Raw genomic sequence first — 27,234 nt, forward strand, 5'->3', positions numbered from 1 at the left:
CACCTTAGCCTGCTAAGAAGCACCTGGTGACTCACATGACCCGGGAAAGGAGAAATGAACTGCTGCAAATGCCTGGTTCAGAGTCCCACAGCTGCCTTCTGGAAGCACCGCATGTTTGGCATACACAGCTTAAATAAGCCATCTGTGCACCGGGACGTTCTGCGCATGCGTGCACACGCACTTGCATGGTCCCAGCAAACGAACGCAGCTGTATTCACATATGACATGATTCTCCATGCACCCAGAATAGCCTACAACACATGCGTGGCTCCGAGTGCACACAATGCCTATGGCGAAGCCGCATGTGCCATGGTTGCCAAACACTCACAGCTAGCCCAAAACTCCCCCGGTATGGTCACCAGATACAGGTGTCTAGCCTCTAGCTAGCTTGACTGATTGTTACAATCACTGGGACACACCACAATATGTAAATAAGGGGGTTTCCCTTATCCGTCCAGGGGCAGGGCAGCTTAGAAACGAAGAGTCCAATCTTCACCCATCACGGCAGGTTCCTGTCACTTGACGATCTTCAAGGACTGGGTACCCTTTTCATGTTTAGGGTCCACTCCCTTGGACCTGCACAGCATGCTGCAGGAATGCCTTAGCACTGTGGTGTCCAGGATTCCACTTTGCAGGGTCCAGAACCCAGAGGTCACATTGCAGACAAAACCTTGCAGGATCTTGAGTTTAATTTGCGAGGCTCAGGTACAATTTCTCTAAGCATATAGAGCCTGTGTCAAATGGGTCAAATCGGTCAACCGCTTGATTCATTTATGAACCATTTGTGGGACAAGAGACCTGTAGCTCAGAGAGCTCAAACAAACGTGCCCATCCACCTTGCAGACACTGGTAAAAAACTGATGTACTTCCTGTATTGGAGGGGTTATATAGGGGATCACTTCCTGACTAAGACTTTGTCTACCAGTGTCCATTCACCTAGAGATGGCGTATAATCCAGTAGGTAATGAATATTATCCTAACTCTGTGTCCCATGCTGTATGAAAAAGGAATGTCTTATTATCTGGAAGTTACTCGGGTATGTGGAACTCATACCCACTGACAAAATAGGCTGTCCAGATCATTTTGAGTAAAAGTGTACCAATTCAAAATCATAGCATCAATACAGATTTAAATGGCAATTCTTGTACAATCACTAGTTTACTGGTTTACTAAACACTTCAAACTTTCAAAACCTTCAGACAAATCCGTAAAATGTGACCTACAGAAAAGGATTACCAAAGCTTATCTTGGAAACTATGCTAATACAACATTTGGAACACACAACAAAACATCTTTGTAAATTGCTTTAGATAATGCAAAGCAAATATACGGTCCTTAATAAGACCTAAATAAACAATACACCATGGATACAGCATAAAAATAATCAGTATTACTATTAATGAAAAAGTTAGAAAAATAATTTATAGGTGTATATACAGTATAAGGTTAAAAACATACCCGGCAATGGTGTTGGTAAAATCAGGATTAATACAATATGCCTCCTAAAGAGGTCCTGAGGGTGTGATGAAACACGTAGGGGCATGACTTCTGGCTTACCCTACTTCCGCCTATTGGAACGCAAGCCGGCTCCTATGCGAATGGCAACAGTCGCGTCTCTATACAGAACGCTGGCAGATTATTCTAGGTGGTGGGACAGGCACCACACATTTGTAAGTGTAATATCTTATATTTGAAGTTGTTTTTAATTAAACAGTATTATCCTATGAGATCTCTCTCTTGGTTTCCTCTCTACATGATGTGGATTTGAGAACCATCATGAGGATATAACTTCCAGTGTGGTTGATGGTGTAACACACAGCAGGGCTGTGTTTTAAGCTCTCATTGCCCTCCCTCGGCATAAGCTTAGGGGGTCAACAACTTCTGGTGAGTTTGCACCCCATAGGGGACACCGGTGCACACTAGGGAGTGGAGATTGAAGTGAAGTTGCATGAAGCATGCACTACAGTTCTTTAAGAAGAGTTGCGCAACATTTTTTTGCACTTATATTCTGCACAATAGCACTTTAATTTGGACTGTTATAATATTAAGTACTGTATATTTTGGCACTTTTATTCAGCACTATGGCACTGTAATTTTAATTGTTTATAACATTGATTTGTGGACTGCAAGGGGGATTTATTCACTTTTAGATGTGTATTGTATTAGATTTGGTAGGTTGGTAGGGTAAGTGCATTTTTTTTTATATACAGTATGTATCAAACATGAAATATGTAATTTTCTTTAGGCCGCATTCACACTATAGCATTTCATGAGCGCACGCAAAACACGCAAAACATAGGCTTCAATACTTGGAAGCTGCTGTGACTTCTGCAAGTTTGTTTAGTTGCTAAACAAGCAACCACAGCAGACCTTATGCCATTTTCAAAATTCTAAATTCTATTGCCAATTTTTTTTTCTGCCCAGACCTTTTTTTTCAGTCCAGTTGTGTCAAGATATGGACTTTCAACAATATCTTGGCACTCTCTTTTACAGATTTTAGTTGCTAACTGTCCCAGAGTAGATGATTTCACTCTCACCTTTCACTTGTCCTTGAAAAAGAAAGCCCTGGCGCAGGAAGAGGGACAAAGACACAAATAAAAAACTCACAGAAAGTCTAATATCCCAATTCTTCCACAGCAAAAATAAATAAATAAATAAATAAATATAATTGGATTAAGACTACATAATTTCACTACAAATCCACAGAAACCATTTTAACTAAAAGATCATTTGCTGGTTTACTGCAGATTCAAATTAAATGTTTTACATAACACAATGTCAACCAAATTCAGAACTAAATATACAAATGTGCAGGAGAATGGACACATTTTGTCCTAACAGGATGCCAGAAAATTATCTTGACTTTGGAAAAGAGAAATTACCTCAGTATCATAGCTGGAAAGTGGGTAATGTTTCCTGGACACAGTATTATGCTTGCTGTTGGGTTCGGTGACCTCAGCTCCATTTTTTTTTCTAACAAGCTGGGAAGGACAGAGACATACCAGGGGTGGGTTTCCTTGGGTATTGCCACTTAAGGAGTGCTTCTGTGGCCTTCACTGGATACATACACTACCCTATTAGGGTTCCTACCTGACCAAGTGATAGCATGACTGCAATTTGCTCAGGCTTCTGGCAGCTGCTGTCCTGCCCCTCCTTTGCAAGACCGATGATGTTAAAAGGACACCAACTCAGCGCACAGAGGTCCCCTTAAGAGAACAAATGTAACTTGGTACAAATATAATGTAGTCTAGCAGAAGGAAAGCACTGTTGTCATGTCACCTCCTCTTCCAATCCAATGCCTTGTATTAATAAAATTAAATACAGGTAAACACTATAAATGGCAGCAGTGCCAAGTGAGCGACCGCCTTTCTGCAAAGGGGAACCATTTGCACAGAACCTCAGCAGGACCCAGAAGATTGTAGCTATAACCATTGTAGCCTTGACTACTACAGAAATTTCCAACTTCCCCAGTGGCCATCAGGTAGGAGATATGCATAACTATATTGTGCCAAGTTGACCAATGTAAGCATGCAACACAGATCATTCCTGGAGTTGAGTTTTAGCCAAGTATAGTCAGATTTTATACTTTTAGTTTTATTTACAATTGTGTTTTACATAAATTCCCCAGTTACCTTTTAACATTGTTCTCCCGATGGAGCCACAGGTTAAACTGGGAAGACCGCTTCTTGCACCTAACAATGCAGTTGCTTCCAGCAGTGCCCCACTTATGAACTGAGATGTGGTTGTTCTATGCAAGGTTGCAAAAAATCCAGAAGAGTCATTTTGTTTCACAGGCAGATCAGTGATTTTGGCAACCAAAGGGATCAAACGTTTTTCAAGCAGGCACACGGAAAGGTGATCACTGTCATTGTCCCCATTGTAGAAACTGCAATTCTGTAAAAGAAAAAATAATTATTTACTTTTTACTTGTAAAATAATATATTACATTACACTAGTAATCTGATGCCATTTTGTCTACAAATTCAAACCATACTACCAATTTACTACTTGTGATCCTTATTCCAAGTTACACACATTATACAATTTCTTAGACCCACCACAAGTGCCCCACATACCCTCTGAATACTGAAGAGGAGAGCACCGTTGAGCCATTACAGATATCAGAAACCTGAATATCTCCTAAAGTAGAAGAAAATCAGTAGTGAATACAGTTTTGTTTTGTAGCAGTACTATGTAGGACATGCAGGGCAGGAGTCCAATTGAGGCACTACACGTCTGGCATTGTGCTTCTAGGTAATTTGGTGGTACCTTAGTGTTTACAGGGTAAAGTGGTGTCATACATGATATGATGGACCAGGGAACACTTTGCTCTGTGCTTCACATTAGGCATCAATTTATTTGTGCGATTGGACTGTTATTTTCATGCATTGCGTCACAATACAGTCTAGAATGTACCGCAATAAAATATTTGTTTATATATATATATATATATATATATATATATATATATATATATATATATATAGTAATTTTTTTCAAAAAAAATAAATAATCAGTACTGAATACAGTCAATGCCTAAACATTGTTTGACGTTATCTACTCTATGTTTTTGCTCTTGGCAAGTAAACAGCAATGCATGCTTAAAGTCACTGTAAATTATGAATTCACACGTTACTAGATGTGTGAAAAAATGTACATAGACAGATACATACAGATACTTCAATTCATAAGTTGTGCATCATTTTTGTTGGGCTAGGCAGCCTCTGGGAGCTGTTATTGTACTAGTTATCTGAGTAAGACTTGCATGCCAGGATAACCAGCTTCAAAACAGCTGTGAGTTTACTTTATGCCAATGTGTGAATTAAGCAGCGTATATAGCTTTGCTCCATGCTGTACAGCCATGACTATATGACCTCATCTGCAAATCTGCCACCACATGGGATATCCAACACAGGCCACCTTGCAGCTCATTAAAGTGCTGATCATACCATACCATTACAATGCCCTCTCTCTCCCTATGTATAAAACAAAAACAAGTAAAAAAACAAACACTTACACGCCCTTAAAGGAGAAGTATATACAAAGCTTTTTGGCTATACTTCCCCTATGGTCACAGGAGTGGAGTTGGTACAGGCTCTAGAAAGATCCCAACTATATGGTCAGGATCCACCCAGAAGCCTTAATTTTCCACCTGGCTCAGCCTTACAGCAATCTGCGGAGAGCCTGAGCCAGCCCCCTCCATAGCCCAGCGCTCCAGTGTGTGCTGGAGGGGAAAGCAGAGACCTGGAGACTGACAGTCATGGTTCTCTGCTCAGAGCAGAGGGAGAACTGAGGGATCAGCAATGTTTAATTGCTCAGTACTCACTGTAGAGCAGACGGGGGATAGATGCAGCATTGGATCGAAGCTGCATCCACCTAGGTGAGTATAATTTTATTTATTTTTTACAAGAAAGCCATAGTTCTATTTTGAATGATCAGAATCCCCAAACCACGCTGGCAGGACGCCAAAAAAAGTCCTGGAAGCCACATCTTTGCAGCGCTGTGGGAGCTTTTTTCACAGCTGAACCCTCACATTTTTTGTGAGCAATTTTCTAAATTAACCATTTACATACAGTATTTACACTAGGTTATTATATATCACTTTAATTTTCTTTCTTAATAGTCCAATTTTTAACTGGACCCATCTATACTCAAAATCATATATACATTTCCACATTGTATTTCAGTTTAATCTACGCCTACTCCTTTTAAACTAAATGATCTTGAAGTTTCCTACACATTTACTTGAATTCTATGATAAATATTCACTTGTGAGTATGCACTGCTGAACTACAGAGGCAGTGGGAGGAGTTTCAGAAGGCGGTGTTAGTACAGGAATGCCGGGAATGTCAATTAATATACTTAACGTGTTACTAAACCCACAACAGTAAAATCAGTTTGCTGTATACGCAGTAAAGCATGCTTGTTGTACTTGCTGTAATCCTTTGCATTGTGTAAAAAGGCTGTTTGATCCTGTCTTCTCTTATTCTTTCCTTATTCTACTGTCCCTAACCCCTCTCCTTATAGAATAGAGCCTTGGGGACAAGTTGCACATGCTCATTTTGGTGTATACTGCTAAAGAAGCTTTTTTTTCTTGGGAGAGTGCATGTGATCAGCACAGGGCCAATCAGCACTGTCCAGACAGAGGGCCAGGGGCCCTGCAGGCTCATCAAACAACCAGAGCAGAATGAAAAATCTTCCTACAAGCTTTAACCAGACACTGATAAACATCACAAGACTGTTATATACTGCTGATAAGAAAAGGTATTTAAAAGTTTATATTTACTAAAACTATTGCATTTCCATGTTCTGTGTACTGTGGGAGACCAGATATAGCACAGTCCTGGGTTTAGTAACACTTTAACTTTCCACCAGCTTTCATACTGCAAGGGGTAACATTATGCTGCTTTCGACAAGATCCCACAGAATGCTGAGCAGCCCAAATTTCACAAGGTGAAGCTACAGCACAGCGCAAAAGTGCCTTCACACAAAACATAAGGTTATTAGCACCAGTGCCTAAGTACCATGCATTTTCCTTACAAATAATATTTTTCTCATCTATCGCAGCTTTTTAGCTCTAGGGAAGGCAGCAAACGAAATAAGTGGACCTACAAAAATGTAAAAATATAAGTAAAAAAAAAAAAAAAAAAAAAAAAACACTCAGCGTTTACAGTTAGGTCGATGTATATTTGTACACAGACACAATTTTCATACGTTTGGCTCTGTATGCCACCAGAATAAAATCAAACAATCCAAATTAATTTGAAATGCAGACTTTCAGCCTTAATTCAAGGGGTTGAACATAAATATCAAGTTCAAATTTTAGGAACTGCAACCATTTTTATACAGAGTGCCTCCATTTTCAGGGGTTCAAATGTATTGGACAAATGAATATGATCATAAATAAAATGTTAATTTTTTATATTTTGTTGAGAATCCTTTACTGGCAATGACTGTCTGAAGTCTGTAACCCATGGACATTACCAAAGACTGGGTTTGCTCCTTTCTGATGCTTTGCCAGGCTCTGTCTTCAGTGGTTCTTTGTTTGTGGGTCTTTCTGCCTTTAGCAAGTGAAATGGATACTCAATTGGGTTGAGATCAGGTGATTGACTCAGCCATTGTGGAATATTCCACTACTTTTCCTTCAAAAGCGCCTGGGTTGCTTTTTCAGTGCGTTTTGGATCATTGTCTATCTGTACTGTGAAGCGCTGTCAAATCAACTTTGATGCATTTGTCTGAATCTAGGCTGACAGTATATCCCTAAACACTGCAGAATTCATCTGGCTATGTAAGATAAACCAGATTACCAGCGCCAGAAAATCAGTGCGAGCTTATGCTAATATTGTTCACATGCTACTTCTTCTAAGCAAAGATGTACTATTCCTGTTCAACACGCTTGCATTCGTGCACACACTAGCCCATGCACAAGCATTTGTCGAGGAAGTAATAAGACTGTGTCAGGAAATCAGCCCGAGACAGAAGTACAGTTAAATCACACTTATTTAATAATAAAAGTAAAAAGAACAAACATAGTCAAAACATATCCAAAGTTCAATAACCGGAACGGATAATCATCATAGCCAGAAGTCAGGGATCAAAGTAGTGGAACAGCAAACAGGATCTGGAGCCAGAAGGGATGTCAGCAAAGCCAGCCTTTAAACAGGAAGGCAGGAGATAGTTTCTAGTAATGTGACCAAGGCGAAGGGAGAGCTCCTCTGGACTGGACAGCTTAAGTAGGCAGGACTGACGAGCAGGATAATCAACAGCTGAGTAACTGTGGAGAGAGATGGGAGCTGACAATTAGCCGACATCTGAACGGCCAGCTCAGAGAAGGGCTCAGCCCAGCCCTGACAGTACCCCCCTCCTCAATGACTCCTCCCTCTCGGAGGACCACCAGGCTTGAAGGGAAAACGTCTATGGAAAACACAGAGGACGACAGGGGCAAGAATGACCGAGGATGAGACCAAGAGTGTTCCTCTGGACCGGTTTCCAATGCACCAGGTACTGTATGTGCCCACGGAACCTACAGGAGTCTACAATGGACTGTACTTCATACTCATGGTTCTCAACCTGTACAGGGTGAGGACGTGGCACAGAGGTGGTAAAGCGGTTGCAGAATAAAGGTTTTAATAAGGAGACATCCAGGCCCGGACTGGGACAAAAAATAGGCCCGGGCATATTAGACTGAGCAGCCAACTTTTCCATGGACCGGGGGGAGAGATGTCGGTAGACATTCGTGGGGGTGGCTGGTATCGGTCCTCCACGCTGTAATGTGCAGGGACACTATGATATAAAGGGGACTGCACTGTAAAGGGGCACTGTAATGATTACAATGCCCTTTACAGTGCAGTTCCCTTTATATTAGTGTCCCAGTCCTATTGTGGCCATACAATGCCAGTACTGTCTGTCTCCTATTGTGCCCGCACTGTCCAGTGACACTGACCTGCTCTCTCTGGTGGTCCTGGACAGCATGGCGATCTCTTTCTGGTGGTGCGGTACAGCGTGGCTCTCTGGTGGTGCAGGTACAGTGTAGCTCCCTCTGGTGGTGCGGTACAGCGTGGTTCTCTCTCTCTGGTGGTTGAGGGAACAGCGTGTCACTCTCTGGTGGCTCGGGGCAGTGTGTCTCTCTCTCTTTCTGGTGTGGTACAGTGTACCTTGCTCTCTCTGGTGGTGCGGGTACAGCGTGGCTCTCTGGTGGTGCGGGTACAGCGTGGTGCTCATGGCTCTCTCTGGTGGTGCAGGTACAGCGTAGCTCCCCCTGGTGGTGCGGTACAGCGTGGCTCTCTCTCTCTGGTGGTTGAGGGAACAGCGTGGCACTCTCTGGTGTGCGGGGCAGTGCGCGTCTCTCTCTCTCTGGTGGTGTGGCACAGTGTACCTTGCTCTTTCTGGTGGTGCGGGTACAGCGTGGCTCTCTGGTGGTGCGGGTACAGCGTGGTGCTTTGGTGGTGCGGGTACAGCGTGGCGCTCTGGTGGTAAGGGTACAGCGTGGTGCTCATGGCTCTCTCTGGTGGTGCAGGTACAGCGTGGCACTCATGGCTCTCTCTGGTGGTGCAGGTACAGCGTGGCGCTCATGGCTCTCTCTGGTGGTGTGGGTACAGTGTGGCTCTCTCTGGTGGTGCGGGTACAGCGTGGCTCTCTCTGGTGGTGCAGGTGGTGCGGGTACAGCGTGGTGCTCATGGCTCTCTCTGGTGTGGGTACAGCGTGGCGCTCATGGCTCTCTGGTGGTGCAGGTACAGCGTGGCGCTCATGGCTCTCTGGTGGTGCGGGTACAGCGTGGCGCTCATGGCTCTCTGGTGGTGCGGGAACAGCGTGGCTCTCTGGTGGTGTGGGGTACAGCATGGCTCTCTGGTGGTGCGGGTACAGCTTGGCGCTCTCTCTCTCTGGTGGTGTGGGTACAGCGTGGCTCTATCTGTTGGAGCTGTGGCTATTAGTTCATCACAGTCCTCTTTCTTTTTCCATGTCTCCTGTAGTACCTGCTTGTTTCCGGGTTTTCTCTTTTCCCCCCAGAAGAGTGCATGCTCGGGACTGTAGCCATCTGTCTGCTGAGATCAATTGGGCCTCCTATCTCTGGGACTACATATCCCATGATGCCCCACTAGTTCTTTCTGATTGGCCCTCCGCTGTGACCAATTGGGAGGGAAGAAGAACAAGTAGGAATCTTTCTTCTCTCCCATTCCGTGCTGCCGACATGAGAAAGGGGCAGAGGGGAGGCATCATGACAGTGGCCCAGAGGAGGAGGAAGAGCAGTCCGTAGGGGCCGAGAGCAGAACTGACAGCCCGGCTCTGAGGCTGAGCTGTGTGTGAGAGACACATAGCTCAGCCCATGCAGCCACTAGTTCTGCTGGAAAAGGCACAGGCACGGCCGCATAGCGGTAGGCGAGTGGTGGCTGTGGCCTGTGTTAACCCTGTCCAGGCCGCGGTCGCCGCTTACCTGCCACTGTGCGTCCTGAACATCAACAGGCCACGGAACGGGCGCCCCGGCCCACCGCGCAAATGCCCGGTCTGCCCTATGGCCAGTCCGGGCCTGGAGACATCAAATACATTCGAAGTACATATATTCGAAGGAAGGGATAATGCGCAAGCCACTGGATTAATCCTAAGAATACGAAAAGGCCCAATAAACCGAGGTGCGAACTTCAGTGAGGGAACACGAAGTCGGAGGTTGCAAGATGACAGCCAGATCCTGTTCCCGACCTGGTAGGAAGGCGCAGGCAGGCATCTGCGGTCAGCAGGGAGTCTGTACCTATCATTAGCAAAGCCTCCTGGACTTGTGCCCGAATGGAACAAAGACCATGGAGATGCTCCTCTAATGCAGCAATACTCTGCAGAACAGAGGAGCCGGGCAACATGGAAGGCTAAAAACCATAATAATTTTCCATAAATGGGGACAATCGAGAAGCAGAATTCAAGGCACTGTTGTGAGCAAACTGCCCACAATAATTGGTCTGACCAGTTGTTATGATGGTCAGAAATATAGCAATGTAGGGATTGCTCCAAGGACTGATTGGCTCGTTCTGCAGCCCCATTAGACTGCGGGTGATATGCAGAGGAGAAAGCAAGCTGAATTCCCGACTGTGCACAAAAGGCATGCCAGAACCGGGAAAACAAACAGACTACCCCTGTCCGAGACAATTACCTTGGGTAGCCCATGTAAGTGAAAGGTCTCCCGAGCAAAAACGGAAGCCAGTTCCTTAGAAGTGGGCAACTTCTTAAGTGGAATACAATGACACATCTTTGAGAACCTGTCAACCATCAGAAGGATAACAGTGTTGCCTTGGGAGTTGGGTAACTCCACAATGAAATCCATAGGTGGGTCCAGGGCCTCTCTCCATTGGGTATGGGTTGTAGGAGGCCTATTGGAAAGTGTAGTGGAGTCTTACTCTGAGCACACATGGAACAGGCAGCTATGAAGGCAGTTACATCAGCACATGGACTAGGCCACCAGAATTATTGGGAAATGGCCCAAACAAGTTGATTCTTCCCAGGGTGGCCAGCTGCCTTGGGAGAATGGTAAGTCTGGAGCACGGCAGTACGTAGAATCTCTGGGACAAAGCAGCAGTCGCAAGGTTTCTCTGGAGGAGAATGGACCTGAGCAGCAATAATTCTCTCACTCAAAAGGAGAAGTGAGACTGGATTGACTGGATCTTCTGAATTCATGGCATTCGCCTACTGTCAGGAACCATGAAATCAGACCAAGACAGAAGTACAGTTAAATCACACTTATTTAATAATAAAAGTAAAAAGAACAAATGTAGTCAAAACATAGCCAAAGTTCAGTAACCAGAACGGATAGTCAGCCAAGCCAGAAGTCAGGGATTAAAGTAGTGTAACTGCAAGCAGGATCTGGAGCCAGAAGGGATGTCAGCAAAGTCAGTTTTTAAACAGGAACGCAGGAGATAGTTTCTAGTGAAGGCAGAGCTCCTCTGGACTGGACGGCTTAAGTAGGCAGGACTGACGAGCAGGATCATCAACAGCTGAGAAACTGTGGAGAGAGATGGGAGCTGGCAATTAGCCGACAGCTGAGCGGCCGGCTTAGCAAAACCCTAACAGACTGCATGGTGTTCCACAAAGTATAACCTCTGATCGAAGAGTTCAATTTACATCCAGATTCTGGAAAGAACTTTGCAAGTCACTTAAAATCGAGACTTGGCTGTGTTCGGCATACCATCCCCAAATGAACGGCCAGATGGAACGCACAAACCATAACCTAGTACAATACCTTTGAAGCTTCTTTTCTTTTACACAAGATAACTGGGCTTCACTCCTTCCTCTAGCGGAGTTCCTTTACAATACCTCGGTTCATTCTGCTACAGTTCAAACAAAATTTTTTGCAAATGTTGGGTTTAATTCAGGGAAAAGTTTTGGCTATCAAACATCAATTTGAAACTGGCTTATCCTTCCAAGAAACTTGGTCCCAAGTACATTGGCCCATTTCCTATAAAAATAATTAATTTGACAGCATATGAACTTTCACTACCAGAAAGGTATAAAATCCATCCAGTTTTTCATGTGTCTCTGTTAAAACCTGCTGTTACAGATCCGTTTCCTGGCTGTAACCCGGGTCCTCCAACACCAAGCATAATTGATGATGAGGAATTATATGAAATTGAGGCCATTGTGGACTGCAGAAAGAGAAGAGGTCTCTTTCAGTTTTTAAGTGGAAAGGTTATGGTCCAGAAGAAAACTGGTGGCAACCGGAAGGCAATGTTCATGCCAAAAGACTGGTAAGAAAGGTTTTCCAAACTCCCCTCGAGAAGATGACCCCCCCAGATGGGCATCCGGAGGCTGCCATTGGGGGGGGGGGGGGGGGGGCAATGTGAAGTAAACCAGATTACCAGCAGCAAAAAAACAGTGCAAACTTATGCTGAATGATCTTCAGCTTATATCTGTATTCTTGTGACCTGATCCATTGAACCTGCTTACCTGTGTATGACCCGGCTTCCTCCTGGACTCTGCCTTTGCTCCACCATTAATCTTGTTCACCTGATCTCTTTGACCTCAGCCTATTTACTGGACTTGTCTTTGCCTGCTCATCCTGTACTGCGTTGCCTGGCTGTTAATGATTTTGGCCTGCTTCCTGGACTTGCTTTGTCTGCCGACTCGGTCCTTTGCTACCCGGCTTCCACTGGTCACTGCCTGCATACCGGCTCTGCTACCATCTCCTGCCCTAGTGCCAAGCTGCTTCAGTATTCTGTTCCTAAGACTGCGATCCCCAGCTTCATCCACCTAAGTGTGGATTTCACCAGCCAGCTACTCAGGGACTCGTGCAATTCCAAGCCCTCACACTCTGTCTTCACTTTCAGGAGTGTTGGACAGGAGGTGCAAGAGAGGCCTCCACAACATTTCAGTTGTCACCAGGTATGTGATAGGCTGCTTCTGTCACATCATCAATAAACACCAATGACCCAGTGCCACCGAAAGCCATTCATGTTCATGCCATCACACTGCCTCTACCACGTTCTACAGATCACATGTGCTTTGGATCATGAGCTGTTCCAAGCCTTCTCCACATTTTTTTCTTCCCGTCATTCTGGTACAGATTAATCTTAGCTTCATCCATCCAAAAAATGCTTTTCCAGAACTGCTCTGACTTTTTTAGATGTTTACTGGCAAAGTCTAATCTGGCCTTTCTATTCTTCAGGCTTATGAATGGTTTGCACCTTGCGGCGAAACCTCTAGATTTGCTCTAGTAAAGTCATCTCTTGATTGTAGACTTTGACAATGATACGCTGACCTCCTGAAAAGTGTCCTTCACTTGTCTGGATGTTGTGAATGGGTTTTTCTTTACCACAGAAAAGATCCTGCGATGATCCACCACCACTGCTGTCTTCTGTGAACATCCAGGTCTTTTTTATGTTGCTGAGCTCACCAGTGCGTTCTTCTTTCCTCAGAATGTACCAAACTGTTGATTTGGCCACTCCTAATGTTGCTGCTGGATCTGATGGATTTGTTTCATTTTTGAACCCTTACAAGCCTGGCCTGTTTCAATTGCATGGAGCGCCTTTGGATGCATGATATAGGTTCACAGCACTAGATTCCAAATGCAAATCCCACACTTACAATCAACTCCAGACCTTTTACCTGCTTAATTGATGAAGAAATAATGAAGGAGTAGCCCACACCTGGCCATGAAACAGCTTTAGATTCAATTGTCCAATTACTTTTTGTCCCTTGAAAAAGGGGGGTTGGCTATTCTTAAGAGCTGTAATTCCCACACCTTTACTCCAATTTGGATGTCTATACCCTCAAATTAAACCTGAGAGTGTGCACTTTCAGCCCATTTTCATTATATAACTATAGCTTGAATATGTTTTGGTAAATACCTGAAAAATGCAAAAATTGTTCCTTTGTCCAAATATATATATGGACCGAACTGTATATGCACACTGAACAGATCAATATAGTGATATATTAGCGATTAATAAAGTTTCTCTAAACAATTTAAAATAACTAGCTTACAACTTTCAGTCTAATAATGAAATACATTTGAGAAAAAGCATTCAGAAAAAGTGAGATGTGGCGAATGGAGCAAGACTTGATGTCTACAGTAAATTAGTGTTTCTTTTAACAGCTACAGGAAAAAATGCCTTGTTGACAAAAAAGGAGACAGTGTTTCCTTGGACGGATTATACATGAAATAATGGTGTTAATCTAACATGTGTAAAGTGTCTTCAAGACTGTCGCCAGAATATCTGTTCGTTGTAGAACATTTTCCAATTCTGTTCCTTTTCATAGGAGACTGTTCTTGCACTGAATTATTTATTCTTTATAATTTACAGCCAGTGTTCGAGTGTGGCATTATATAAATAAATATAAACTACCTTTTTTGGTAGTCACTTCAAAATATTTACTTTTTCAACAGACTACTGAAACGGTATCCAGTTACTGTTGTCTTATTCTTGCTCAGTTGCGCTGTTCTTCTCTACAGAACAAACGTTTGTTTCTATAATACTTTTTTAATTGATTTTTTTTTTTAAAGCATTTGAATGCAAAACGTATTGATAATTGAAATTGTAAATACTTTACATCAGGGGGGCCCAACCTTTTGAAGAGCGAGGGCCACTTAAGCGATTTGGCAATCAGTCGTGGGCCACAATGAGTGGAGCTAGAGGATGACAGGCCCATGTCCACATCGCATATGCAGTGCAAACACAGACACAGCCCACTCTACTCTATGGGCCACCTGATCTGCCCAGATGGAAGGAGACAGATATATCTGCCGCTCCATGGAGGTGAAAGGAGGGTCCAATTGGATTGCCTAAGGCCCCTTTCACACTCAGGTTCTGTGGTTTACCTACAGTAGCACTGTGCACCTGTGGCTTTCCTGCAGGTTAGCTACACTTTGCCGTAGACTTCTAGTATATCCTGCAGGAGTAGTGCACTGTTTGAAAGTGCACCAAACCCGCAGCTAATAACAGATGTCTATGGCACAGTGCAGGTAACCCGTAAAGACATCCATATATACATTGTGATGTTAGTACTATACTTGCCTTTAATAACAGGCTTCCATTCTAGTATCACAGACTGTTGCTGTACCAGGCAGAGTGCATTTGGTATCACTCCACCTGTGACAGGAACCGACGCTATACTTGAAGCAACAGCTTATGCGGCTCTGCTCCCCCCGCAGCCACTTGCTTCCTCTATCGGCAGCTTCATTCACAACATTGATGCGCTGGGATAGAGGGTTGGCAACTCGCGATCTGGGCTTGTCAACCCGCCACCCCAAAACAGAAGGTCGCGGGCCACATCAGAGGGCTCTGCAGACCACATGTGGCCCCCGAGTCACTAGTTGGGCACCCCTGCTGTACATGAAGCAAGTAGGTTGTTTGAGACTCGTGAAAGTTTAACGGCCCATTCACAACAGGGCGATCAGTTGCAGTGCTTTCAATGCACATTATGATCCAAGTTAGCAAGTGTGGTGCAAAAGCAGCCCATTTACCTGAATGAGCTCCCAAACATACCACAACATATCTAAAATTTCACCTGCACATTTTTGTTAATGGAGACACCCACAATTTAATGTAGTACATTACTGTGCAATGTATGGTAGCATGGCCAACCAACTAAAAGAATGTGCCTTACTACTAAGTTGTGGTAACTTGCACTTTACCGCAGCATGCAATATTTAATGGGCCCTAAGTGTTTAAAGCTCATATGATAAGGGTCACTCTATCATTTTACGGTATTTCCTAACAAGTCACAATGTACGACTACAAACTACAAACAAGGTATTCCGGACCTGCAGAGTGCAGGCACCGGTGACGTCACCAGCTGCATTCAGAGAGATTATCTCCTAAACAATGCACGTTTAAGAGATATTAATTTTACCTACAGGTAAGCCTTATTATAGGCTTACTTGTAGGTAAAAATCACCAAGCGGGCTTTACTACCACTTTAAGCACATAGGGGCAATGGACGCCTTGGTCAGCTTTTGGTGGTTACACACTGGGCAGGGGGTTCTCTTCTCTCTGCTAACCCAAACTTATCTGCGGGGACAAAGAGATATCCTCAGGGGAGGACATACAGGGTGGGGACACCCACCAGAGAATTGTTATCTAATTTTCAAATCTGTGCGATGATTCTCGAATGCAATGTTTTATTCTACTTCTACTATCTTTGGATTGAGTTTTCCTGTATGTCTTGAAAATAATAAAGTTTAAAACAACTTAATGAAGTTAGAGAACAAACCAAATCATTTGACTCAATTGGAATACATGCTTTCACTGGCTTTAACTCCCAAAATTGTATGAGATGAGGAGGTAAATTGGTGGAGCACAGGACTCGAATGCAGATGAGTATTCCAGTCTGGTATGGTAGTTCTTTTTAAAGTGAAGTAAAGGGTATTTTTTAAATAATTAACATGGTATACTTACCTGCTCTGTGCAATGGTTTTGCACAGAGGAGCCACGATCTGTGGGTCCCCGCTGGTGCTCCTGGCTCCACCTCTTCTAGGTGTGTCACCTTAAGAAGCAGCTTCCTATTGTGGCACACCAGCAGACTCAATCCTGAGCTGTGTTGTCTGTGTCCATTGACACAGACAGTGCTGCTTGGTCCTGCCCCCACCACAGGATTTGATTGACATTAGCAGGAGCCAAGCTCTCGCTACTATCTGCACTGCAAGGAGAGATAAAGCGAAGAGACGCTGCTCTCAGAAAGGAGATTGAACTAAGGTAAAAAAAAATACTTCTGCCTTTATAAACATTGGTAATTCACAAATGTAAAAACAGGATTTTTAAAACAGCTTACCTGTAAAATCCTTTTATTTGATGTACATCAGGGGACACAGGGCCATAGTAGTTACTACGTAGGTTATAGGGCCACTGATATGTGATGGACACTAGCACTGGTGTACTCCCTATATAACACCTCCCACTACTGGGAGTCCTCAGTTTTGTAGCCAAGCAATACATGTGTATACCAAGAAGGGAGGAACCTCTGTGTCCCCTGATGTACATCAAAGAAAAGGATTTTACAGGTAAGCTGTTTTAAAAAATCCTGTTTTCTTTTCTTACATTTGGGGACACAGAGCCATAGTAGCTACTATGTGGGATGTCCCATAGCAATAGCAACTGAAGGGAGGGAGACACAACAAAAAACAGAAGGCCAGAGGACTCATACTGCAGCCTGCAGTATACTGTGCCCAAAGGCAATATCTTCATGACCTTAATATTGATTTGATAAAATCTCATAAACGTATGAACCGAAGACCAAGTCGCCTGATGATGCACCTGCCAAAAGGCACTAATCGCCCAGGATGAGCGTGCTCTAACATAAGAAGGAAAGAAGAATCCATTAGGAAATAGTGTATTTTGACGCTGCCTGTCCACATCTTTAGACCTTCTGACAGTACAAACAAAAACATCTGTTTTGCGAACCTGAGCGGTCGCCTTAAAATAGACTCTGATCGCTCTTACTACATCAAGGGAATGTAGTGCCTTCTCTTCCCTAGATTGAGGCTTTGGGAAAAAGAAGGAAGAATAACATCTTGGTTTAAATGAAAAAAAAAAAAAAAACTGTTACCACTTTCGGTAGGAATTTAGGATGAGGACATAAAACCACCTCATCCTTATGCCTGAAGAAATATGGCTCTTACAAGACAGGGCCGCTATTTCCGATATTCTTCTAGCAGAAGAAATGGCAACCAGAAAGATTATCTTTCTTGTCAAAAAGAACCAAGGGAATTTCTCGCAAAGGCTCAAACGGCTGATTTAGCAAAGCCAATAAGACCAATTTTAAATCCCAAGAATTTTAGAGGTGCCTTGATAGGGGGATTAATCAGTGTTACCCCCTGAATAAGCTACGCACCAAGAGTGGGAAGCAAGAGGCCATTGAAAAAAACACTGACAAGGCCAGCTTCATTTCAAATCCCATATGCAGGAAATCAGGGATCCTGCCTATGCAACACATTGCAACACATTGGGGTTTATTTACTAAAGGAAAATCCACTTTGCACTAAAAGTGCACTTGGAAGTGCAGTTGCTGTAAATCTGAGGGGGACATGCAAGGAAAATATAAAACAGCATTTTTTCTTGCACATGATTGGATGATAAAAATCAGCAGAGCTTCCCCTTATTTCGATCTTCCCCTCAGATCTACAGCGACTGCACCCCACTACCGTGACAAGGCACCCCATTATTATTCGTAGTCTTAACGCTATACATTTTTGAGAGCCTCCATAGTAGAAGTACATTTGCAAATGATTGCATATGCTGCAGGCCCCCCCCCAGCCCCCTCAATTCTTACCTGAGCTCCCTCCAATCCAGCGATGTTCACGACAGCCTCGGCTGTCCCAGGCCTCTACCCCCTCATTGGCTGAAACAGTAGCATGAGCCCACTGACTCCCACTGCTAACAATCAGTCAGTGAGCCAATACAAAGAAGGGGTACCGTGGCTCTATGTGTCTTATGGACTCATGGAGCAGAGGCTTGGGAGCAAGCACACAGCAGTGTGCCTAGGGCAAGCGGCTTTCTCTGGGGGCACTGCTTGAGCGCGATGTGCCAGAAGTGCCAGCGGGGAGATGAAAAGAAGAGGATCAGAGGTGTGCCGAACGCGAGCTCCTCTCCGCTAACCCGGAAGTGACACCCGAAAGTGACGCCAATCCCCACCAGCGCTGGTGCCTAGTGTTTGCGCTCCACAACCAGCGGAAACATCGTATCCAGCGGTGTTTCTGGGCCTGGGACCATCCACATCATCTATCCCTCTGCCGGATTTACAGCTGATGGCTTCTACGGAGCTCTGCCATGTTTACATAGGGAGAGCTCCATCCTGTGTGTCTTCCCAACAATTGGCAGGTGCTGGTGGACATCCATTGCCTGGCACCGGCTGATCGGCTTCTGCTGTGACAAATCACAGAAGATATATATATATATATGATTCGGCACAGAATGGCTGTCCTGTAGCAGTAAATCTGGTTAAACCCAAACCAAAAATGTTATATATTGCAGCTTACTACTGTAAGATATGGTGGCTGCATTCATTTTCATTTTCTTTGTTTTAGATTTTTCCCTCTGTTTCCACCAGGTGATCTGCCCATGGTCTTGATGAATAAGCACTGGGAGCACATCTGGACAGTAGTATTGTCAGTCTAAAGCAGGGCTCCTCAAACTACGTCCCTCCAGCTTTTGCAGAACTACACATCCCATGAGGCATTAGGCATTGTAAAAATCTGACATCCACAGACATGACTAGGCATGATGGGTATTGTAGATCCTGAACAACTGGAGGGCCATAGTTTGAAGGTGAGGAGAGTGTAAAATGTACTTGCAGATTTAAATACACAAACAAACCAAAGCCAAACTCCAGATAATATGATATAAGCAGGGCTCAAGTCCTGCGGGAATGCATGGGAACGGAGTTCCTGTACTTTTTCCACAAAAGGATCTCAGTTCCCATTAGCAGCCGTATCCTGCAAGACTTTGAAATATGTTGGCCAGTAGGGGGCCCCATGACAGCTTCCGCTTCGATCTACCTGTCAATCACAGCTAGCTGACGGGTAGATCAGCTATTATGCTCACAGGACATGCAGGGAGAGAGGTGAGCAGAGGGAGGAACATCAGTTTGGGGTGGTAAGCTGAGCACAATACCTGGCAAAGTTTAATGCCAGGAGGGAAGTTTATGTGGAAATATGTGAAGAGTTGGAATAGCAGTGAGAGTGTGTTGGAGCCCTGCAGAATTTGCAGCCCCCCAAGCTAACATACATCTCCTAAGCAGGAACAAAGCACTATCTCCCCAAGCATTCTGTCCAGATAATGTGCAGTAAATTTATGACCTTTCATTTTAACCCTGTGTTATCCAAACTCTGTTCAATGAAAAGTGTAAACTCACCACATAAACACTCTATATACAAAATAACATTCCCCAATAAAGATCAGAACATGATGTTCACATTTGAATGGAAGCACAATTGAATAAATGCTGAATATTCAGAGAATTACCATATTTATGTTTATTGAGGATGTTTTTTTTATGCACTAGCAAGTTAAGCTTCATACACACAATATGAAAATTGGATGAAAAACACCACTTTTGAAGCATTCGTGCATATGAGCGTATCTTTTTTTTTTTGGTGGGGGAGTGGATCTTGGGTGGGAGTTCCCACACTTTTTTCTCCAGGACTTGACCCCTGGATATAAGCATATATCTTTTTTTTTTTTATCCCCTTTTGGGTTAAAGGTGTTACAAAAATACATAACAGCTGATCATTGTAAGCACTCCTGTGTTGACATTCACATCCTGTGTTGTTACACCCTTATTTAGTCATACCCTGTGTCGTTATATTCTGTGTTGTCACATCATGTATTGTCATATCCTTATTTGGTCATATCCTGTGAGGTCACATCCTGTGTAGGAGGCGATTGGCTGTTGGAGCCAGGACCTTCTGTTTGTGATTTCTTTTGTTGTCTTTGAATAAAAGAAATAGTGAACTGCTCGGCAAGGCAGTCGTGCTGAGATGAGGACGTAAGCTGTGGTAATGTCTGTTTACTGGGGAAGAGGGGAGACATGGGTTATTTAAAGATGCATTATACCATTAGACTGAATGGGTGCTTATTAGCGCAAAAGAGTATGGTGGTTTAACCAAGACAGTTAAAATGGAGAGTCAGGACCTTAGGAGTGAACAGAACCTCCTTCACAATCGGATCATTAGGCTGTGTGATGGGTTTGCAAAAGAGCAAATTTTTGTCTTTTGTTATAATGCTGGGATTTTTATTGTGTGTTTGTTATGTGTAAGTAACTGTATGTTGTGTATGATTTGTCAGTATGAATTGGGATTATTACCTATGCATGGGTCGTGTAGATTGTTTAACTGACTCAAGACACAGATTTGGTTTGAAAATGGCTGCTGCATATGTAATTAACCATGTGGCTGAAAGAGGGAGGGGCAACCAGTATTGTTGATGGTCCTATGTATCTGTTGACTTTCAAACTTTCAGAACAAAGTTATATGTAATATGTTTGTGATGTTAATGAGAAAAAGAAATGGATTCATTGTGATTTTTACCTTTGTATAGGACCAAGACACATGTCCCCATAAGTGTAAAATATGATTTTTATATACAGCTTACCTGTAAAAATCCTTTTCTTGAGAGTACATCACAGGACACAGGAGCTTCATTACATAGTGGGTTATATAGGCACCTCTGGTGATTGGACACTGGCTAACCCCCAATTAAGGAGAATTCCTCCCCTATATAACCCCTCCCATATGGGAGGCACCTCAGTTTTGTAGCAAAGCAATAAGAAACCACGTAAAGCCCAAGAAGGGCGGGAGCTCTGTGTCCCATGGTGTACTCTCAAGAAAAGGATTTTACAGGTAAGCTATATATAAAAATCCTATTTTCTTGATCATACATCATGGGACACAGGAGCATCATTACATAGTGGGATGTCCCAAAGCAATGCTCAGTTTGAGGGGAGGGAGACACAGATCAGAAACATAGACCACCATGGACCAGAGGATCCAAACTGCAGCCTGCAGTACACTACGCCCAAAGGCGGTATCCTCTTGCCCTCTGACATCCACCTGATAAAATCTGGTGAATGTGTGAACTGATGACCAAGTAGCAGCCTTACAGATCTGAGCCAGGGAGGCCTGGTGATATACTGCCCAAGAAGCACTTACAGCCCTAGTAGAGTACACTTTCACTTGAAAAGGAGGACTCTTCCCCTTTACACTATAGGCCTGAAGAATAACCTGTCTAATCCATCTTGAGAGAGTGGATTTTGATGCCGCTTGGCCCTTTCTAGGGCCTTCCTGGAAAATAAATAAGCAATCAGTCTTTATTCTGTGAGCAGTTGCCTGGGGATAGATACTGATTGCCCTTACCACATCTACTGTGTGCAAAGACTCTTCTTCTGCGGACTGTGGATCCGGAAAAAAGGATGGTAGGATTACATCTTGATTCAAATGGAATCCTGAAACCACCTTAGGCAGAAAGGACCTATTAGGACGCATTACTACCCGGTCCTTATGAATAATTAGATAAGGTTCCTTGCTCGAGAGAGCTGCTAGTTCTGACACTCTTCTAGCCGAGGATATGGCTATCAAGAAAACCAATTTTTTAGTCAAAAGAACTAATGAAGCCTGATGCAAAGGTTCAAATGGTTGCCCCTGCAATGCCAAGAGAACCAAATTCAGATCCCATGGGCATACCGGAGGTTTGACTGGCGGCCTTAACCGCATAGCTCCCTGGCTGAAAGCCCGCACAAGGGAATGTGATGCAAGTGGCTTCTGGAAAAACACTGACAAGGCCGAAATCTGCACCTTGATAGTGCTTACGGCCAAATTTATTTCTAGGCCTGACTGGAGGAAAGCCAGGCTCCTGCTAATGACATACTTTCTAAGATGCCACCCCCTGGGTTCACACCAGGAAACATATGCCTTCCAGATTTTGTAGTAAATCTACTCTGGCATTGACCAGAGTAGAAAGGACTGGCTCCGAAAGTCCACGATCTCTCAGAATGTGGGTCTCAGCAGCCAAACCATTAAATTCAGACTGTGTAAAGCCCTGTGAGAGCAGATCTGGCCGGAAGGAAGGATCCATGGCCTGCCTACTGCCAACTTCATGATCTCTGCATACCAAGGTCGCCTGGGCCAAGCCGGGGCTACCAAAAGAACCGACTTTGTTTCCCTCTCGAGTCTTCCCAGGAACCGTTAGATTGTACCGATCCCAGGGAACTGTCAGAGCATCTGACCCCTGAGCAAGTACATCTCTTGTCCTTGACACAAATTTGTCCAGCTTCCTGTTGAATCTGGACGCAAACAGATCTACGTCTGGAGTGCCCCACTTGTGACATATGTTCTGAAATATGTTGGGGTGTAGAGCCCATTCTCCTGGGCATAACTGTTGGCGGCTTAGAAAGTCCGCTTGCCAATTTTTCACTCCTGGAATGAAAACTGCAGAACAGGGAGACCCTGTAGTCTGTAAGACCAGTTCATGAGGGCCATATAAACTGCCCGAATTTCCAGAATATTTATGGGCAATAACTTCTGGGTCACAGACCATTTCCCCTGCATGCATACTTCCTCCAACACTGCTCCCCAGCCCGTCAGGCTGGCATCTCTAGTTATAATCTTCCATGGAAGGGGAAGAAAAGTTTTGTCTTTCAGCAGATTCTTGGTCTGTAACCACCAAACGAGACTCTTGCGGGTCCAAGGGCTGGGGCTTCCTGTTCCAAGCCGCAAGGATGCATCTTTGCATCTGAGCGAAACTGGGCGAATGGAACGGCCTCGAAGCAGGTGACAATTTTCCCTAACAGTCTCATACACAACCGAATGGGGGGAAGTTCTTCTGCCCAGAATTAGGCGCACCAGAACCCCTATAGCCATGGCCTTTGGCCTTGGTAGAAACACCCGCCCCGAGCAGTGTCGATGACCATGCCCAGATACTCCAACCTGGTAGCAGGCCGTAGGGACAACTTTTCTAGGTTTATAATCCAACCTAGGTGTTTCAGGTGTTCTAATGTTTTGGTAACACTGTGGTTCAAGAGCTCTACTGTTTGCTCTATGAGTAGCAAATCATCTAGATAAGCCAATCATCTAGATTATACCCTGAGCTCTTAGGTTTGCCAAGAGAGGGTCCAGAATCTTTGTGAAGACTCGAGGAGCTGTAGCGAGACTGAACGGCAGGGCCACAAATTGAAAATGGCGCAGATCTACCGCGAACCTTAGATACTTTTGGTGTGCGGAAAAAAATTGGCACATGAAGATATGCATCCTTGATATCTATTGATGCCATAAACTCTCCCCCTTGCAGGGAAGAGACTACAGAGCGCATTGACTGCATTCGGAAAGACCGGATGTGCAATAACTGGTTCAGATCCTTCAGATCCGGGATAGGTCTGACACCTCCATTTGGCTTTGGAACGGTGAAGAGATTTGAGTAAAAGCCTGAACCCTGTTCTTTTAGGTCCACTTCCACTATCACCCCCTGGGATAGCAAGTGATCTAAGGCCAGAAGTAGCGTTTTTTTACTGGATCCTTGACCTTAGGAAGCGAGAAGGTGGAATCTCCTGAAACTCTAGCTTGTAGCCCAGAGATATCGAGGAGGTTACCCACTTGTCCCGAATCTCTTCCCGCCAGGCTTCTCCAAACTGCAGGAGCCTTACCCCCATTCGGCCGAGTGGGGGCGCCCCTTCACAAGGAAGCTTTTGGGCTCTGCTTGGCAAGCTTTCGTCCCCAAGTCTTTTTCTGCCCCTGGGCATGACCTTTCCTCTAGAGGGAGGTTGGGAAGGCCATCGCCACTGCTTAGAGCTTGATGCTCCGGGAGAAAGAGAACGCCTAAATGATGGACACTTGCTCTTTTTGATTGGAAGGAGAGTAGATTTACCCCCTGTAATCTTTTGGACGAATTTATCTAATTCCTCCCCAAATAAGCGTTCCTCATTAAACGGGAACCCAGTCAAATACTTCTTACATGACAGCTCAGCTGCCCAATTTTTTAGCCATAGGGCCCTTTGCATGTGTACCAACAGGAGAGACAAACGAGATGCTTGTTGGACAGAATCCAAAATCGCATCAATCATAAAACACAGAATTTGAGGAATTTCTGCATAATTCTCCACTTCCTCACTGGGAAGGAGGCCAAGCATCTGCTTAACAAAACAAAAACTTGGGCTAGCAGTTGTCTGCTCCCCACATTGCTATTTTTTATGTATCACGTGATTTTATATTTTTAGTTCTGTTCATCAAAAAAATTTTTTTCAATAAACCATCATTGGTTGTATTTCACCATGCGAAGCGTCTTCTATGCTCTATTTCTTTTATGGTGAACCCCTACGGGACGTCTGGCATCGAGTTCGATCGTAGTGTGTGGCGCGGAGGTTCCATTCACCTTTCCTGTCCGTGGACCGTGAGGAACCCTGAGAGGAAGACACATCGGGTCAGTGTACTGGGGTGAGTGGCTGGAGCCCCCCCATAAGCTCGCAAGACACACTACTATAAGGTGGATGTGTCCAACCCATCTGGTAAGGGTACTTATTCTTTCTACTTGCTTACAATTCAGTTCCAAGAGTCACCAAGGGCGGAGAGCGTAGCAGGATAATTCACCCTGAATGCCATCTGCGGACTTGTAATTCAGCCTTGGACGCTCCAGAGCGAATAATTTTTGGGACTGTTCTTAAACATTTCATGAACTTTTGCATTCACTTGCTTGTAGTGTCAGTTATGCACATTATTCACTTTTTTCACCTATTTAAATAGGTGCCTTTAAGCGCAGCACTAATTGTATTTATGTTATGCAAGCATCTGCTTAACCTGTTCCTTGAGGAACTGACACAACCCCACAGTTGCGACTGTAGGTTGCACTACAGCGCCAGCCATGGAAAAGGAGGCTTTCAATAACGTTTCCAGCTTCTTATCAGTTGGATCCTTAAATACCTGAGCATTATCCAAAGGACAGGTCAGGTTTTATTCACACAAGAAACAGCCGCATCGATAGATGGGACCCCCCTTTTCTTGGTGAAACTTTCCTCCAGAGGATAAAGCATAGAAAACCTTTTAGGAGGAGCAAACAGTTTATCGGGATGTTCTCAATCCTCATACAACAATTTATCCATTAAGGGATGAATTGGAAAGGAAAAGGCAGTCTGTGGGATTCTCCTGACCCCCAGGGAAGAAACAGAGGATGTTGCGGCCTCAGCAGCGGGCATTCTGAAAGTGGTACTCACCAACTCAGTATAATATTGAACCTGCTTTCTGAGTACCTGGGAGGAGGGGACTCTCTCCTCTTCCTCTGATTCATCCGACTGCTCTTGATCCCTATCCCATGATAGGGATCTCTCCTCACTGTCAGAGGTGTCATCTGAAAGAGGAATTTCAGCAGAGGGAGGGGATCTACACCTTTTTCTGCTATCTTTTAGGGAAGCTGAAATAAAATTCATAATTCTCCCTTCAAAACCCTCCAATGTAGCCTTAAGGGAGTCTTCAGTGACATACACTGGGGCTGAAACATTAGGAAAGGCTGCAAAACCTGACAGGGGCACTGACTCATCTTGTGAAGCTGGCTCCAGTCTTGCAGGGGGGGATGGTAATCTACAGGCATCTTTAGGACCCCTAGACCTAGGCGGTGATTTACCAGTGCCCTTGTTACCTCCCCCTGAGACCCTCTTACGAGGAGACATAGTCCTAAGCTACAAAGCAGAGGTACTAGTACAAAAGTGCAATCACTGTTGTGCTACAAGTCTCACAATAAATATATATGCTTAAACTGCACAACCTGATGCTGAGTAGGTGTCTTAGGTTTGCCTGGATCCAATCCCTTAGGATGCTTACTGCCCACAGCTCTGTGTCCTCCACTTACAGCCCTCTGGCGTTCTGGGCTTTTTAAAATTGCCGCTTTGGTGCCTGCGCAGTAAAGCGCCGTGCACGGCCCGCAACCACACCCCCCTTCCATTAGTATGGGACCGCGCACGAGGACTGCCGGTAGTCCGGTGGGGGGGATCACCTACGGAGCCGCGCGGGACCCCTAGACTACGTGGGACCTCTTTCTTACCTCTATTGTGGCAAAGTCTGCAGCGGAAGATTAAATTTAATTATGGTTCATACTGTAATACAGTTTTGGGTAGAGAGCAAACAGGAGGCGTCCATGTTATTGTTGTAATATTGAGGTACAGAGAGAAGCCACATTGTTCTGTAGAGAAAGAGGCACAAGTGTTCTGTGCAGTTTAGTCTGGCGACACAGTGTACATTCGTACAGCGCAATGCACTTGTGTATGCATACACTGTGAGGGGTAGAGACATAATTCGGGGGTTGATCTGTGGTCGTTGAGGAATCATTTGGCATGGTTAATAGTTGGTTGTTAAAAGAGTGGTACTCTGTAGTTCTGTGCCAAAAGTGTTGGTGCAACAAGCCATAGAGTTGACGCCTCGGTTAGGGTTTCTAGTTGGGGGACTGGACCAGATATAGTGGTGGGTAGTCAGTCGATCCACCGTAAAAGAAGGCACCAGGCGGTGCCCTCCTAAATGGGTGCAATGGTTTCCCTGGACGCACGGGTAAGATGCTAAGCCGATTCGAATCGTCATGGACATGGCAGTCCATGCAAGGGAAGGAATGCAAGGCTTCCCACAGTCAGACGGTTGCACAGAACATGAAGTCGAGTTTTGAGGAAAAGGCCATTAAACCCTTTAAAGATTGGTAGATATGGTCAGAGGGTACAGTAGGATGTATTTCTTTGGAAGGTACTTTTGATGTCGGGAGGTACAAGACCCCAGAATAAAAATACCTTGGAAGTAGTTCA

General features: G+C 44.5%; 1 protein-coding gene across 8 annotated transcripts in view; it reads right to left on the minus strand.

Annotated features, from left to right (window-relative positions):
- PLCE1 (phospholipase C epsilon 1) overlaps window positions 1-27,234 on the minus strand; it is a 783,803-nt gene that overhangs the window by 477,286 nt on the left and 279,283 nt on the right. For all 8 annotated transcript variants that reach the window (XM_077454232.1, XM_077454230.1, XM_077454231.1 and 5 more), the window contains exon 3: window positions 3,633-3,894. In XM_077454232.1, coding sequence (XP_077310358.1) covers window positions 3,633-3,894 — 262 coding nt within the window. The remainder of the gene's footprint in view (window positions 1-3,632; window positions 3,895-27,234) is intronic.

This window comes from Lithobates pipiens, unplaced genomic scaffold, assembly GCF_037356315.1.
Source record: "Lithobates pipiens isolate NorthernLeopardFrog02 unplaced genomic scaffold, aLitPip1_a1.2 Scaffold_25, whole genome shotgun sequence".
NCBI lineage: Eukaryota > Metazoa > Chordata > Amphibia > Anura > Ranidae > Lithobates > Lithobates pipiens.